Below are 16106 nucleotides of genomic sequence, written 5' to 3'. Positions count from 1 at the left end.
CATCTATCCAGTGATGCATACACACACACACCCAGCTACTCGTCCCCCCATCTACCTATCCACTCACCCCACCCATCCATCCGTCCATGTATCATACATACAGACATGTACTGAGCGTCCAGTAGCTGCTAGGCTATGGGCCCAAGCCCTTGGACACCACAGAGAAGCCGGCAGCTACCTTTACTCCCTCCCATATGAGTCCAGTTGGTAGAGGAGATGGATGTGACAAAGAAGGGCCCCCTGACAGAGCTGGGACATCAGGACACACCAAGTGCTGCACCAGTACTCTCCATGTGCCACTACCTACAGATGAGGTGCAGAGGAAGGGAAGCCATGCTGGCCCGGGGGATGTCTCACCCGCTGGGATGTCCCACACAGGACCTCAGCTGTGAGGCCAGGGAGCTGGGATGTGTTCAGCAGGCAGGACACAGCCAACTAGAGAGGTCACAGAGATGGGCAGTGGGTCCTAACTTAACACTTCCCATGGAATTCCACTCTGGCATCGTCCAAAGCACCTGTCAGATGACGATGCTGGGTCCAGGACGTGCAGCCATCACATAACACACAGGCAGGCGTGTTCAGGCTCCCTCTCTGACTTCACCCCAGACCCTGCGGGCACAGGGAGGAGGCCCCTGCTGGCAAGATCAGCAGTTTCTCCTCTGAGGTGTGAGCTCCAGGGATGGGACAGGCCAGGAACTTGGCATGGTGGGGTCAGCTCACCTCTGTGCTCAAAGATCTGTCCTGGGCAAGGAGGGATCCCAGGGCCAAACATCCACAACATGTAGTTAAAGAGCAGACAGATGGTCATGGGCAATGCAAGTGACGGGAAAAGAGGGACTGGGGCCAATTTCATTTTTCCTGGGGAAATCCCATATGACACAGACACGCCACTGTAATCAGTGCTACCTGCCTTCACCTTCTGCTTGTCTGTTCCCTTCTGTAGGTCTGGGTCACCCGCTCACAGTTGTCACTTATTAAATATGCCCCTCTAGGGCAGAACCAGCCGACCCAGTGCCTGCCCTGGAAGTGTGATACGGTTTAGCTGTGTCCCCACCCAAATCTCACCTTGAACTCCCACATGTTGTGGGAGGGTCCCGATGGGAAGTAACTGAAACATGGGACAGGTCTCTCCTGTGCTGTTCTTGTGACAGTGAATGAGTCTCATGAGACCTGACGGTTTTAGAAATGGGGTGGAGTGCCCCGTACAAGCTCTCTCTTTGCTTGCTGCCATCCATGTAAGACGTGACTTGCTCCTCCTTGACCTCTGCCATGATTGTGAGGCCTCCCCAGCCACGTGGAACTGTTAAGTCCACTAAAACTCTTTCTTTTGTAAAGTGCTCAGTCTTCGGTATGTCTTTATCAGCAGCAGGAAAACGGACTGATACAGAGTTTATCTTTTCACCACCAGAGAAACTGCAGGAGTGGAGTTTAAACAGCCTGAGCCAAGAACCACACCCACAGCCCAGGTCCGAAGGGGCAAGTCCAGAGACCTCAAGTCAATCCCACATCTAAGCCTGTCTCCATCAGGCCTCAAATGGGCACCCTCACCAGCAGGCAGCTGGCAGCTCCCCAGACCCTTCTGCTTCCAGAAGACTTCAATGGTAAGGAAGGTTTTCCTCACTCTGAATCACCCAGGACAGCACCTAGAAACTTCCCTTCCCCTCCAGGACCCCTCCATTAAAGCTGTCCATTCAGAGGAAGCCCCTGTAGGCCTCCAGAGGCAGCTGGCCAGCCCTCCTATCAGCTTCGTTGAGAAGACTCCCATGGGGTAAGGGCCAGCCACTCTCATCCCTGTATGTCAGAGCAGGAAAGGGAGCTACCGGGAGCATCAGGGCTCAGGAGGAAAAGGCGCCTTCTCTCCAAGTCACACTCTTGAGGAAATCAGTGGCATTGCCCCTCCGAGTGCATCTGCTGGGAATCCACCCGTGTCTGGTGCTCTGAGAGCACCCGTGCCCGCAGACGGGGCATGGCAGCCTACCCTCCAGCATGGCCAGGGAGGCATCTGCAGCCCTCCTCAAACACAAGATGACGAAAGGCAGTCATGGGAGCTCTCCTACAGAGCCGAGCAACTGGAGAGCCCCCAGGAAGAGAAGTCCCCTGGCCCCAAGGTCCCCAGAAGCACTTTCTCTCCAAAATCCAAATGTTACACCACACTGCTCTGGGTAGGGGTTGTGTGTGCACCTCACCACCCTGGAGAATCTGACATCCCAGATGCAAGCTCAGGCATGGCCACCGTGCTCACAAAGCACCAGCAACCGACATGCATTTGGGGCTAAATCAAAATGCATGATGCTTTTCATTTATTTACGTGCTTCTTTAACAAATTTAGGCTCCTGCCTTCAGCCATGAGCCAAAATGCATTTCACCTTCATTCTTCATCCTGTGTCATTTTCTTACAGGAACATTTGTACTCTTCGGTATTTAATCAGCAGAGAAGGCTGCTGCACACTTGGGCCATTTCCTCTCCTCTGTGAAGAAGAATACTCTGCTTTCTGAGAGAAAGCACTATAGATAATTGAATGGAATTTTAACATTGACCACTTAGCTGTTCTACAGATCGGGGAGCTGAGGTCCTAAACGGGTAAGTGCTCACAGCCACCTGCTAACCAGTGCCTGAGTCGAGAATTAGAAGCCGGGGTCCTGACTCCTGAACGCAGCTCTCCACGCCAGCACTCCCTCCTGTGGGTCAGGAGAGGCGGGGACGGCCACACCAGCACTCCCTCCTGCGGGTCAGGAGAGGCGGGGACGGCCACGCCAGCACTCCCTCCTGCGGGTCAGGAGAGGCGGGGATGGCCATGGTAGCACTCCCTCCTGCAGGTCAGGAGAGGCGGGGACGGCCACGCCAGCACTCCCTCCTGCAGGTCAGGAGAGGCAGGAACGGCCACGCCAGCACACAGAGGTTGGCTTAGTGACAAGTGGAATATGCCTGTGAGTCCCCAGATTACATAGTGTCCTTATCTCACATCCTATATCCTTCTGGGACTGAGAAGGGAGTGAGAATGGGCAAACTCCAACTAATCTGCAATGAATCCCTCACTCACCAAGCTCCCACCACACCTGAGACAACACGCTCGGCGTACAAAAGTAAGTTCATCCTGTATCCGCCAGGTGCAGACAGCCTGGTCAGAGCTACCTGCAACTACTAACACCCTGTACCGCTGGAGACAGCACAACCATCCATCAACAGAAAACAAGCGAGGCCAGGCACAGTGGCTCACACCTGTAATGAACTTTGGGAGGCTGAGGCAGGTGGATGGTTTGAGTCCAGGGGTTCAAGATCAGCCTGGGCAACATGGTGAAACCCTGTCTCCACATAGAAAAAACAAAAAACAAACCAGGTGTGGGGTGGCATGTGCCTATAGTCCCTGCTCCTCGGGAGGCTGAGGTGGGAGGATTGCTTGAGCCTGGGAGGTCGAGGTTGCAGTGAGCCAGGATCATGCTACTGCACTCCAGCCTGAGTGACAGAATGAGACCTTGTCTCAAACACAAACCAAGTAAAAAACAAAACAAAACAGGGAACAAGTGACAAGTGGATGTAGCCACGCTACAGTCATGCTATGGACACAGGTGTAACCCAGAACAGGGACAGATGTGACCTGGAGTGGGGACATGTGCAATCCAGAGTGGGGGCATGTGCAACCTGGAGCCGGGGGAGATGTGACTTAGACTCCAGGTGCAACCCGGAGTGGGGACAGGTGTAATCTGGAATGGGGACAGGTGTAATCTGGAACGGGGACAGGTGTAACCCAGAACAGAGACAGATGTGACACAGAACAGAGACAGGTGTGACATGGAACAGAGACAGGTGTGACATGGAACAGGGACAGGTGTAATCTAGAACAGGGACAGGTGTAACCCAGAACAGGGACAGGTGTGACACAGAACAGAGACAGGTGTGACATGGAACAGGGACAGGTGTAATCTAGAACAGGGACAGGTGTAACCCAGAACAGGGACAGGTGTGACACAGAACAGAGACAGGTGTGACATGGAACAGGGACAGGTGTAATCTAGAACGGTGACAGGTGTAACCCAGAACAGGGACAGGTGTGGCATGGAACAGAGACAGGTGTGACACGGAACAGGGACAGGTGTAATCTAGAACGGTGACAGGTGTAACCCAGAACAGGAACAGGTGTGGCATGGAACAGAGACAGGTGTGACATGGAACAGGGACAGGTGTAATCTAGAACAGGGACAGGTGTAACCCAGAACAGGGACAGGTGTGACACGGAACAGGGACAGGTGTGACATGGAACAGGAACAGGTGTAATCTAGAACGGGGACAGGTGTAACCCAGAACAGGGACAGGTGTGGCATGGAACAGAGACAGGTGTGACATGGAACAGGGACAGGTGTAATCTGGAACGGGGACAGGTGTAACCCAGAACAGGGACAGGTGTGGCATGGAACAGGGACAGGTGTGACACGGAACAGGGACAGGTGTGACATGGAGCAGGGATATCTCTGTGTACCATTTTGGAGTGACCTACAGGATAGAATGTGAGTCTGCAGAAAGTGTGGGCATCCTAACATTTAGCTAAGCAGGAAAGTAAGAACCAATATACACACTCATGTTTCTAAAAGTTTCAGTGAGAGAATAATGTAAAATTAGAAGAAACTGGTTGTCTACAGGGGAGGAGAGGAAATGGGGGCAGGGTGCAAGGAGAGAAAGTCAACTTCTCTGAATACACCTTGACTTTGGAACCATGGAGACAATTTTAGATAGCTACACGAATAAATTCAATTTAAAAAAAATTCTCTACGCCATGCATAACAGAAAAACATGGCATCAAGTACCCGCCGACGTGATGCTAAGAACACACCATCATGTCTGTGGCATGACCTGAGCCTCTCCATGAGGAAACAGGACCAACCCAAATTGAAGACAGACTGCAAACTAACTGACCTGTGCTCTTCCAAAACGTCAGTATCAGGAAACAAAGAACTACCGTTGCAGGTGAAAGATGAAAGAGGCAGGAAACCCATGCGACTCAGGACTCAGAACTGTCTTTTGCTGCAAAGAACATTACTAGACATTAGTGTAGTTGGAATACGGTCTCAGACCAGATATTAGTATGTATCAATGTTAATTTCCTCATTTTGATAATTGCCCTGTAGTTAGATAAGAGAATATCCTTGCTTTTAGGAAATACAACAAAAGCATTTGGCACTCGTGAGCATTGTGTCTGCAACTGACCATCAAGCAGCTCAGAAAAAAAAGAATACATGGATGGATAAATGGATGGATGGATGGATGGATGGATGGATGGATGGATGGACAGGTGGATGGATGGATGGATGGATGGATGGATGGATGGATGGATGGATGGATAAATGGATGGATGGATGGATGGATGGATGGATGGATGGATGGATGGATGGATGGACAGGTGGATGGATGGATGGATGGATGGATGGATGGATGGATGGATGGATGGATAAATGGATGGATGGATGGATGGATGGATGGATGGATGGATAAATGGATGGATGGATGGATGGACAGGTGGATGGATGAATGGATGGATGGATGGATGGATGGATGGATGGATGGATGGATGGATGGATAAATGGATGGATGGATGGATGGATGGATGGATGGATGGATAAATGGATGGATGGATGGATGGACAGGTGGATGGATGAATGGATGGATGGATGGATGGATGAATGGATGGATGGATGGATGGATAAATGGATGGATGGATGGATGGATGGATGGATGGATGGATGGATAGGTGGATGGATGGATGGATGGATGGATGGATGGATGGATGGATGGATGGATAAATGGATGGATGGATGGATGGACAGGTGGATGGATGAATGGATGGATGGATGGATGGATGGATGGATGGATGGATGGATAAATGGATGGATGGATGGATGGATGGATGGATGGATGGATGGATAGGTGGATGGATGGATGGATGGATGGATGGATGGATGGATGGATAAATGGATGGATGGATGGATGGAAGATGGATGGATGGATGGATGGATGGATGGATGGATGGATGAATGGATGGATAGGTGGATGGATGAATGGATAAATGGATGGATGGATGAATGGATGGATGGATGGATAAATGGATGGATGGATGGATGGAAGGATAAATGGATGGATGGATGGATAAATGGATGGATGGATGGATGGATGGATGGATGGATGGATAGGTGGATGGATGAATGGATGGATGGATGCATGGATGAATAGATGGATGGATGGATGGATGGATGCATAAATGGATGGATGGATGGATGGATGGATGGATGGATGGATGGATGGATGGGAGATGGATGGATGGATGGATGGATAGGTAGATGGATGGATGGATGGATGAATGGATAAAGGGATGGATGGATGGATAAATGGATGAATGGATAAATGGATCCATGGATGGATAAATTGATGGATAGATGGATAGATAAGAGACAAATGTGGTAAAATATTATCCTTTGGAGAATAACTGGATGAAAAATATGCAAGAATTCTTTGCAATTATTTTTGTAACTTTTCTGGAAGTCTGAAGTCATGTCAAAATTTTAAAAGAAAAGAAAAAAACCATCTCTAGAAATCTAAGGTGAAAAGAAATAACGAACTCACCTCCGTACTGACTTGATAACACAGCCACAAAGGAAGGAAAAAGTCTTGAGAGCAACTGTCAGACACCAAAACCTGTGCCTTTCTAGTGGGACATCCCTAAGGACGAAAGAACTAGGAGCAAATAGACTGTGTTTAGTGATCCTGTGGTGTTTGATTTTGAGACTGTGCATTATCAAGGGGCAAAACAAATGAGCCATGCTCATGATGATCGCCGAGAACCCGGATTTCAGCAAGAGAAAGATACAAGAAAAGTCCAATGAGGTTACACAGACACTTAGGAGTCCTGGGTGTGAATTCCAGCAGAATTCTGTGTATGAACTCCTGAGGTCCAAGCCCTGTCCACGAGAAGGTCCAGACACCAAGGTTCGCCAGCGGCCATCAATGACCCAGGATTCTCAGAGCGTGTCAATCTCAGTTTCCACCAAAAGGAACCAGGGCTTTACTTCAGAACGGTCAATTCCAGGACTGGGGCAAGAAACGCTGGTGATGAACATGGGATATCTTGTCCCACCGAAAGGCGAGTAATCTCTCAGAGACAACTGGGTTGTGACAAAGCCAACTGAAAGAGGCGCAGACATAGAACTATTTGAGCAGCAACCAGATACTACCCAGAACGATCAGAATACACCAAATGTGTTTAAATTCACCATCTCATGAGAACACCGAGAAAACACCACAAAGGGCCAACGCCCTCACTGGCGGGGGCTCCCGGAAGAGAACGCAACCCATTATTCTGAAAATGAAAACGAGGGGAGTCCAAGCGTGCACCCTGCCCTTCATCTGTGAATGACTCCTCAGTGTAGTCAAACAGCAGGCAAAGAGAAGTTCGTTTTTGGAAACGTGTCAGCTAACCAATGGAGAAAGCATGGCAGAAGCAGAAGAAGACCACTCTGCAGCCTCTAATGAAGCAACGGCTCTGAGCAATAATCATCAAAGCCGTGACGTGAAACAGAGACCACCTTGTGGAAGCACACAACACCAAAGGGGGACCATCCCCTGAGGGATGGCCAAGCGTGCCACGACGGGGAAGCACAGGGTGTGACCGAGGACCATGTGAGGCCACCTTCAGCAGAGTCTAGGGCAGACACTGTCCAGCAGGTGACCTGGGCTACGAAGGACAAAAAGCATGATGTGCAGAGAACCTGCAGAGTCAAGACCGGAGAGAGACTCCACCAAGCACAACACACCAACCTCATCGGACTGTTCGTTCAGAGACAGCTGCAAAGCAATCTCGAGACCTCAACAGGGAACTTATTTATTTATTTATTTACTTACTTACTTACTTACTTAGAGATGGGGCTGGGCGCGGTGGCTCACACCTGTAATCCCAGCTCTTTGGAAGGCTGAGGCAGGCAGATCACCTGAGGTCAATAGTTCAAGACCAGCCTGGCCAACATGGTGAAAGCCCGTCTCTACTAAAAATACAAAAACCGGCCAGGCGTGGTGGTGCGCCCCTGTAATCCCAGCTACTCAGGAGGCTGAGACCACAGAATCGATTGAACCCAGCAGGCGGAGGTTACAGTCAGCCGAGACAGCACCACTGAACTCCAGCCTGGGCAACACAGTGAGACTGTATCTCAAAAATAAATAAATTAATTAATTTAATTAATATAAAATAAAAAGAAAATACTAAGAGATGGGGTCTCGCTCTATCACCCAGGCTGCAGTGCAGTGGGGGGAAATCTGAGCTTCAGTTGGACAGCTGATGGTACCAACGAAAAGCTGTTTGCTTTTTTCAGTTGTGACATTAGACTGGTGGCTTTTGTTTTTAAAACACGCTGAGCTACCCACTGAAATATTTACAGCTGAAATGAGAGGATGCTGGCTGGGATTTGCTCCAAAACATTGGTGGGGGGCAGGGGGGGGTGCAGGGAGAGGGCATGTTGGGGAAGCCAGCCTGGTCCAGAAGGTTGTTGAGGCTGACAGTGGGCTTCAACCAGGCAGAGCTCTTTGCTCCATTTCTGGATACATTTGAACATTTCTGTAATTAAAAAATAATGCCTGTGCTCACCACCCCACAGGCTGTCAGAGTTGAACCCAACACTTTTGCTTCACGAGCTACCAAGGGGTAAAAGGAGATGCTCCTTTGGAAAATGCTGAGCACAGAGTCACAAGTGCTGGTCCAGGGACGGCAGCAGCCCTGCTCTGTGACCAGGTGGCCTCTTTTCCTCCAGGATCCGCTGGAGGCAGATCCCCAGATCCCCAGAGAGGCAGCCCTGCGGGTTCTGCTGTCTCCATTTTGGAACTCCGTGTCAACAAAGTCTCAAAGTGAATGTGAATGGACAGGCGTCCCTCAATCTGGCATGCTGGCTCACCTCTCCTCCTGAAGCTTCCCGGGCCCCAGCAGAGATGCCCTGCTGATGCTCACAGAGCCTTCCCCTGCACCAAGAGCACCTGTTCCCTGAAAGTGAAACATCGACCCTCTGCCCCATGACTGAAAAACCATCCATATTCAGCCACTTAGACTCACAGAAGGTAATTCACGAAGTTCAGCTGATGAGGCAGCCTCTGGTGGGTGATGACTTAAGTGGGCAGTGCCGAGCTCTGCTCCAGGCCAAACAGCGCACCCTCCATGCACAGGCCCAGGTGGACAGCTGACCAAGGGCCAGCCCCTGCTGCCACCGCTCAGGGAGAGCCTGGCCTCTCCATTCTCAGAGACCCACCAACTCCAGCGGAGCCACCACTGCAGGAGCTCAGGCTGGTGAGGTCACAGGTGACAGGTCACCAGGACAGTCATCAGGAGAACCAAACCCCGTCAGCAGCCCATGCGGCCCAGCCCCTCTCTACCCAGGCTGGCTCTATGCAACCTAAGACTCATGGGGAGACAGAGTCACTCCACGGCACAGCCGTAGTGTCACCAGAGCTGTCCTCAGAACCACTGGTGTCCAGTCCTCAGGGTCCCGAGAAAGCGTGCATGTGCACGCACACGATTTACTACTGCCGTGCATGGGCATGCACACACACATGGTTAACCACCAGTGCACACGGGAATGGACACGCACACACAGGGTTAACCGCCACTGCACATGGGCACACACATGCACATACAAGGTTAACTACCAGTGGAGACACACACACACACACACACACACACACGGTTAACCACCATAGCACGAGTGTGTGTGCACACACACATACAGTTAACCACCACTGCACACACACACACACACACACAGTTAACCACCACTGCACATGGGCACACACATGCACACACAGGATTAACCACCGCCACACACACACATGCACACACAGGATTAACCACCGCCACACATGCACATGCACACACAGGATTACTACTGTTCATGCATGCACACACACACACAGGGTTAATTACCGCTACACACGCACACAGTATTTACTGCCGCACACATGCACACAGGGTTAACCACGCCACACATGGGCACACACACAGGGTTAATTACCACTACACACACATGTACGTGCACACAGGGTTAACCACTGCTGCACACGCACACTGGGTTAACTACCACTGCACATGTGCAGCACACACAGGGTTAACTACTGCTTCACATGCACACACACCTGCACATGGGGTTAACCATTGCTGCACACGCACACGCACACTGGGTTAACTACCACTGCACACTTGCACACACAGGGTTAACTACTGCTTCACATGCACACACACGTGCACATGGGGTTAACCACTGCTGCACACGCACACGCACACTGGGTTAACTACCACTGCACATGTGCACACACAGGGTTAACTACTGCTTCACATGCACACACACATGCACATGGGGTTAACCAATGCTGCACATGCACACGCACACTGGGTTAACTACCACTGCACACATGCACACACAGGGTTAACTACTGCTTCACATGCACACACACGTGCACATGGGGTTAACCAATGCTGCACATGCACACGCACACTGGGTTAACCACCACTGCACACATGCACACACAGGGTTAACTACTGCTTCACATGCACACACACCTGCACATGGGGTTAACCACTGCTGCACACGCACATGCACACGCACACTGGGTTAACTACCACTGCACACATGCACACACAGGGTTAACTACTGCTTCACATGCACACACACGTGCACATGGGGTTAACCACTGCTGCACACGCACACGCACACTGGGTTAACCACCACTGCACATGTGCACACACAGGGTTAACTACTGCTTCACATGTACACACACATGCACATGGGGTTAACCACTGCTGCACACGCACATGCACACTGGGTTAACTACCACTGCACACATGCACACACAGGGTTAACTACTGCTTCACATGCACACACACCTGCACATGGGGTTAACCAATGCTGCACATGCACACGCACACTGGGTTAACTACCACTGCACACATGCACACACAGGGTTAACTACTGCTTCACATGCACACACACCTGCACATGGGGTTAACCAATGCTGCACATGCACACGCACACTGGGTTAACTACCACTGCACACATGCACACACAGGGTTAACTACTGCTTCACATGCACACACACCTGCACATGGGGTTAACCAATGCTGCACACGCACACGCACACTGGGTTAACTACCACTGCACACATGCACACACAGGGTTAACTACTGCTTCACATGCACACACACCTGCACATGGGGTTAACCACTGCTGCACACGCACACGCACACTGGGTTAACTACCACTACACATGTGCAGCACACACAGGGTTAACTACTGCTTCACATGCACACACACGTGCACATGGGGTTAACCACTGCTGCACACGCACACGCACACTGGGTTAACTACCACTGCACACATGCACACACAGGGTTAACTACTGCTTCACATGCACACACACCTGCACATGGGGTTAACCAATGCTGCACATGCACACGCACACTGGGTTAACTACCACTGCATACATGCACACACAGGGTTAACTACTGCTTCACATGCACACACACCTGCACATGGAGTTAACCACTGCTGCACACGCACATGCACACTGGGTTAACCACCACTGCACACATACACACAGTTTACTACCATGGTCAACTACTCACACACATGCATACACAGAGTTAATCACCACTGTACTCACACACACACACTGTTACCCATGGCCACACAAACATGAGCACACAGTTAACCATGCAGCACACACAGTCCAGTGCTGTGCACACACAGGCTCACTATCGTGCTCTGGCCTGGCCCAGGAGAACCCACAAGCCCATGTGGACTGGCCTGGGACCCTCCAGCACCAGGTGAGTGCACAGACACCACAGCACTGGTGACCAAGGACAGGACACCAAGATGACAGCCCTTCCAGCAAAGGCACCGACCATCTGGTCCAGAGTGTTGAAGAGACCCCACCTGGCAGGACACTCGGAAGGGAGTGACCTACCCGCCCCGCTCCTAAGCCCTTGCCCGTCATGACTGGGGGCTCCGTGTAGAGTTCAGAAGTGACTGGCTCTGGACATACAGCAGTGAAGCTTTTCTGCCCAGTAACACAAATTCCACCAGCTGTGTCGGCTGTGAAGACCACACGCAGGGGGGTCACTGGCATGGACTTCGGGACTCATCTGCCTGCTGCGGCCTTACTGGTAAGTGACCCCTTACTATTTAGATGTCACCACACAGCAGGGTGACTTCAGTGAACGCTCCGTGCCTCAGTTTCCACATCTGTAGAGCAGGGTGGGGAGGGAGGCTCAGGAGCGCTACGCCACGTGGGGCAGGGCCTGCGAGCCCTCCTGTAAGAATCTCTGCCATTCTCACTATGCAGAGCCCAAAGCCTTGTCCGAGGCCCGTGGACGCAGGAGCACACGGCCCCACCTCCCTCCTGGACACACAAACCAACCAGAACAAACTAAGATTTCAGAGTCCTTCCAAAAGCTCTGAAAAAGTCTGAGCCTCCCATTGCGAATGCAAGGGACCAATTTACTGAAATTATTACCATTTTCTTGGAACATTTCACTCCTTTTCCCCTGAGACTCCTTTACCCCACTGGGAAAAGGCCCTCATCCCAACCCCCTGGAGCAGTCTTGAGTGCTGGCTTAGCAGAGCCGCAATGGAGGCTCAAACACAGAGGCAGAGACCTCGCCAGGACGAGCCACGCCGGAGCCACAGCTGCCCAGGGCTCACGTCCAGCCGGCATGGGTCTCCGTCCCCACCTCAGCCACCCGCCCCACCTTGTCCCACACCTCCAGGCGCTTTCTGGTACTCACGTAAGAAGTGTTTTTCCAATAAGGCAATTTCCAGGTGACCTTTTATCTCATTCAGTCGATCATACTCTGTCCGGTTAAAGTCCTGGACTCCTGTGGCCATGATGAGGGTCCCTGGACCAGACTAGAAGAAAAATACCAACAGCTCAGAGGGGCCACCTGTGGCACCCTGGGTCTCCACCACTTGGTTCCCCCAGATGTGCCCAGGGGCCCCAGGATGGCAGAAGCAGCATCTGAAAGGGAACAGCAGCTGCAGCCTCTGGACACACAACGGTCAGATGGGGTGATGGAGCCCCCAGCGTAAGACCTGTGTCTGCCCACCCAGCCTCCTCTGTTGGGGGCAGGGACATTTCAGACAATGTGGATATCCTCAGAGCCCCTGTAAGGCTGACTCTACGAAATATCTTAAAAATTAAAACTGGGTGAGTGGCACTGTCTCTTGATGGTTGTGGTCCTCCTGATCTTGGGCTGCAGAGGGAAGAAAACCCTGGAACTGTGCTGGCCCCGTGTGTCTGGCTGGCCGTGCCAGAACCAGGCCCTCCCCAGGCCCTCCCACCTGAGCGGAGGCTGGGGGCGCCTCCATGGGCCAGGCTGAGTAGGTCGGAGAGAATGGCCCATGGGCAGAAGGGTCTGCGGAACTGAGGTTAGCGAACTCCAAACAGAGGCCTCCCCTGTCTGCTTCACAAAAACCCTGCTCACTGCCCCAGCGAGCCAGGATGGGCTCGGGTTACAGGCCACAGTTGCCTGATGCCTGGAGCTCAGGGGCTGGGCACAGGCAGCAGCTCCACATCCTGCTGACGGAACAGAAAGCAGAGTCCATGCCTGGCACAGCCAAGCCTGCCTGGGCCCCACACTGGACACCACACAGTCACCCTCCACGACGCATCCTGCCAGGGACTGGTGAGGGCCAGCACATGAGTGAGTGCCCCAGCACAGGACAGCAGGGGCCCGATCTCTCCACCTGGGTCTCTAGACCTCCTCCTCCAGGGCTAGGAAACTCGTGTGCGGCTTTGACGAGACCACGAGGAGCAGCACGGCAATGGCTCCTTGGACGTGTATCACCCACGCTGTGGCCACAGCCCAGGAAGAAGGCGCCGGCTTCGGAAACCAGAGGCTTCTGGGCTGGCTGTGGCTGCCCCGCTCTGGGTGCCCGACCTCCCACACTTTCAGCTACTCTGGCTGCTGGGGCACAAGTTCTGGGGGCGGGGGTGGGCGGAAACAGGGTGATTCCATCTGTCCTGCCCACTGGAAGGGCCTGTGGATGCTGCTTCAGGTCCATCTCGGCACTGACAGATGAGGAACAGACGTGGGCCGCTGTTCTGGGAGGGAGGCCAGCGGAGCCAGGTGCTGGGAGCTGGGATCCCACAAGCACCCATCCAGGAGGACAGAACACATGCGGAAGGAAGGGTGCAGATATCTAGCTGCAATGTGGGCGTTTCTCTGCAAATTGCCCTTTTTGCTCTGCACCGAGAGGTCCCTCCATGAGGGGCACTTGCAGCTCCAGCTCTACCTGCATTGAGGCATGGCGCTCCCAGGCCAAGGAGACAATGCTGTATATGGTGGCCTCGAGGCCAGTGGACTTTTGGATGATTTCCAGGCTCATTGATCTGGTTTTTTTTTTTGTTTGTTTTTCGAGACTAAGTTTTGCTCTTGTTGCCCAGGCTGGAGTGCAATGGGGCAATCCTGGCTCACTGCAACCTCCACCTCCCAGATTCAAGCAATTCTCCTGCCTCAGCCTCCCAAGTAGCTGGAACTACAGGCACTCACCACCGTGACTGGCTAATTTTGTATTTTTAGTAAAGACGGGTTTCTCCATGTTGGTCAGGCTGGTCTCCAACTCCCGACCTGAGGTGACCCGCCCACCTCAGCCTCCTAAAGTGCTGTGATTACAGGCATGAGCCACCTCGCCTGGCCCATTGGTCAGGTTTTTAAAGATCAAAGTGTGGTGGCCAGGTGTGGTGGTGCACGGCTATAATCCCAGAACTTTAGGAGGCCAAGGCTGGAGAACTGCTTGAGCCCAGGGGTTCAAAACCAGCCTTGGCGACATAGTGAGGCTCTGTCTCTACAAAATAATTTTTTAAAGATTAGCCAGGCGCCAAGCTCGGTGGCTCACGCCTGTAATCCCAGAATTTTAGGAGGCTGAGGCGGGCGGAACACGAGGTTAAGAGATTGAGATCATCCTGGCCAACATGGTGAAACCCCGTCTCTACTAAAAATACAAAAATTAGCTGGGCGTGGTGGCACATGCCTGTAATCCCAGCTACTCAGGAGGCTAAGGCAGGAGAATTGCTTGAACCCAGGAGGCCGAGGTTGTGGTGACCTGAGATCATGCCATTGCACTCCAGTCTGGGCAACAAGAGTGAAACTTCATCTCAAAAAAAAAAAAACTGTTAGCCAGGCATGGTGGCATGTGTCTGTAGTCCTGGCTATTTAGGAGGCTGTGGCAGGAGGATCGCTTGTGCCAGAAGGCCAAGGCTGTGGTGAGCCAGGATCACATCACTGTACTCCAGCCTGGGCAACAGAGTGAGACTTCATCTCAAAAACAAAAAATGGTCAAAATCTACCAGCTCCTGAATTCAAGGTCTCGTGTAAAACAAGCTCACCCAAATAGGTTTCCTAGGAACGGCCAGTAGGCACTTCATTTGTCCCTCTGACCCAGTCTCTTTCACCTCCCAGTCCTTCGCTGAGCACCTCCTGTGTGCTGGACCCTGCTGGGTGCCAGGCCGGCCGAGGTAGCTCTGAGGCGGAGGCTGGGCAGCAGCTCCGCAGCTCCTGCTGCCGCCAGATCACCCCATTGCCCAAAGAAGCTGGAAATCCGAGTTCTATGTGAAAGCTCCTGACTCGTAAAGGTCAGCTCCATTTAGTTTTCTTTTGCAACTCTGAGGACCAAACGAAACATAACTGCCGGGTGGGCTGGCCCTTGAGCTGCCAATTGCTGCCTCTGTCTTAGTGGAGAAGGTGGTGGGCTTTGGAGTGGGGGACTAAGTGGTGCCTCTGGACCTGGTTTCCTCTCAGAGCCCTGGTTTTGCCATCTGTGACATGGAAGTGACCTTGAAGGTATTATGACCTTCTCGTAGGCAAAACCAGTCATTCAGCAAGTATTTCCCAACAGAGGGCTGGGGGTCAGAGCCTGAAAGGGTGGGGGAGGAGTGCACGTTGAATAAAAAACAGGTACTAGGAGCTGGGCTGGGCTCATCGAGAGTCGCCCATTTAATCCTCAAGACAGCCTTTTTTTTCTCTCTCTCTCTTTTTTTGAGATGGAGTTTTGCTCTCGTTGCCCAGGCTGGAGTGCAATGGTGAGATCTTGGC

The 16106-nt window shown here is 52.2% G+C and overlaps 1 protein-coding gene across 1 annotated transcript in view; it reads right to left on the bottom strand.

The window, feature by feature from the left end:
- The window catches only part of LOC100407810 (GRAM domain-containing protein 4), a 41243-nt gene extending 26809 nt beyond the window's left edge, over positions 1–14434 (bottom strand). The window contains 2 exon segments of the mRNA XM_078343440.1: positions 12801–12921; positions 13759–14434. Coding sequence (XP_078199566.1) covers positions 12801–12921; positions 13759–14076 — 439 coding nt within the window. The 5' untranslated portion in view covers positions 14077–14434.
- Positions 14435–16106: the final 1672 nt, after the last annotated feature.

The sequence above is a fragment of the Callithrix jacchus genome, chromosome 1 (genome assembly GCF_049354715.1).
Source record: "Callithrix jacchus isolate 240 chromosome 1, calJac240_pri, whole genome shotgun sequence".
Classification (NCBI taxonomy): Eukaryota; Metazoa; Chordata; class Mammalia; order Primates; family Cebidae; genus Callithrix; species Callithrix jacchus.
The sequence above is the reverse complement of the archived record's forward strand: the minus strand, read 5'-3'. Positions and strand labels throughout refer to the sequence as shown.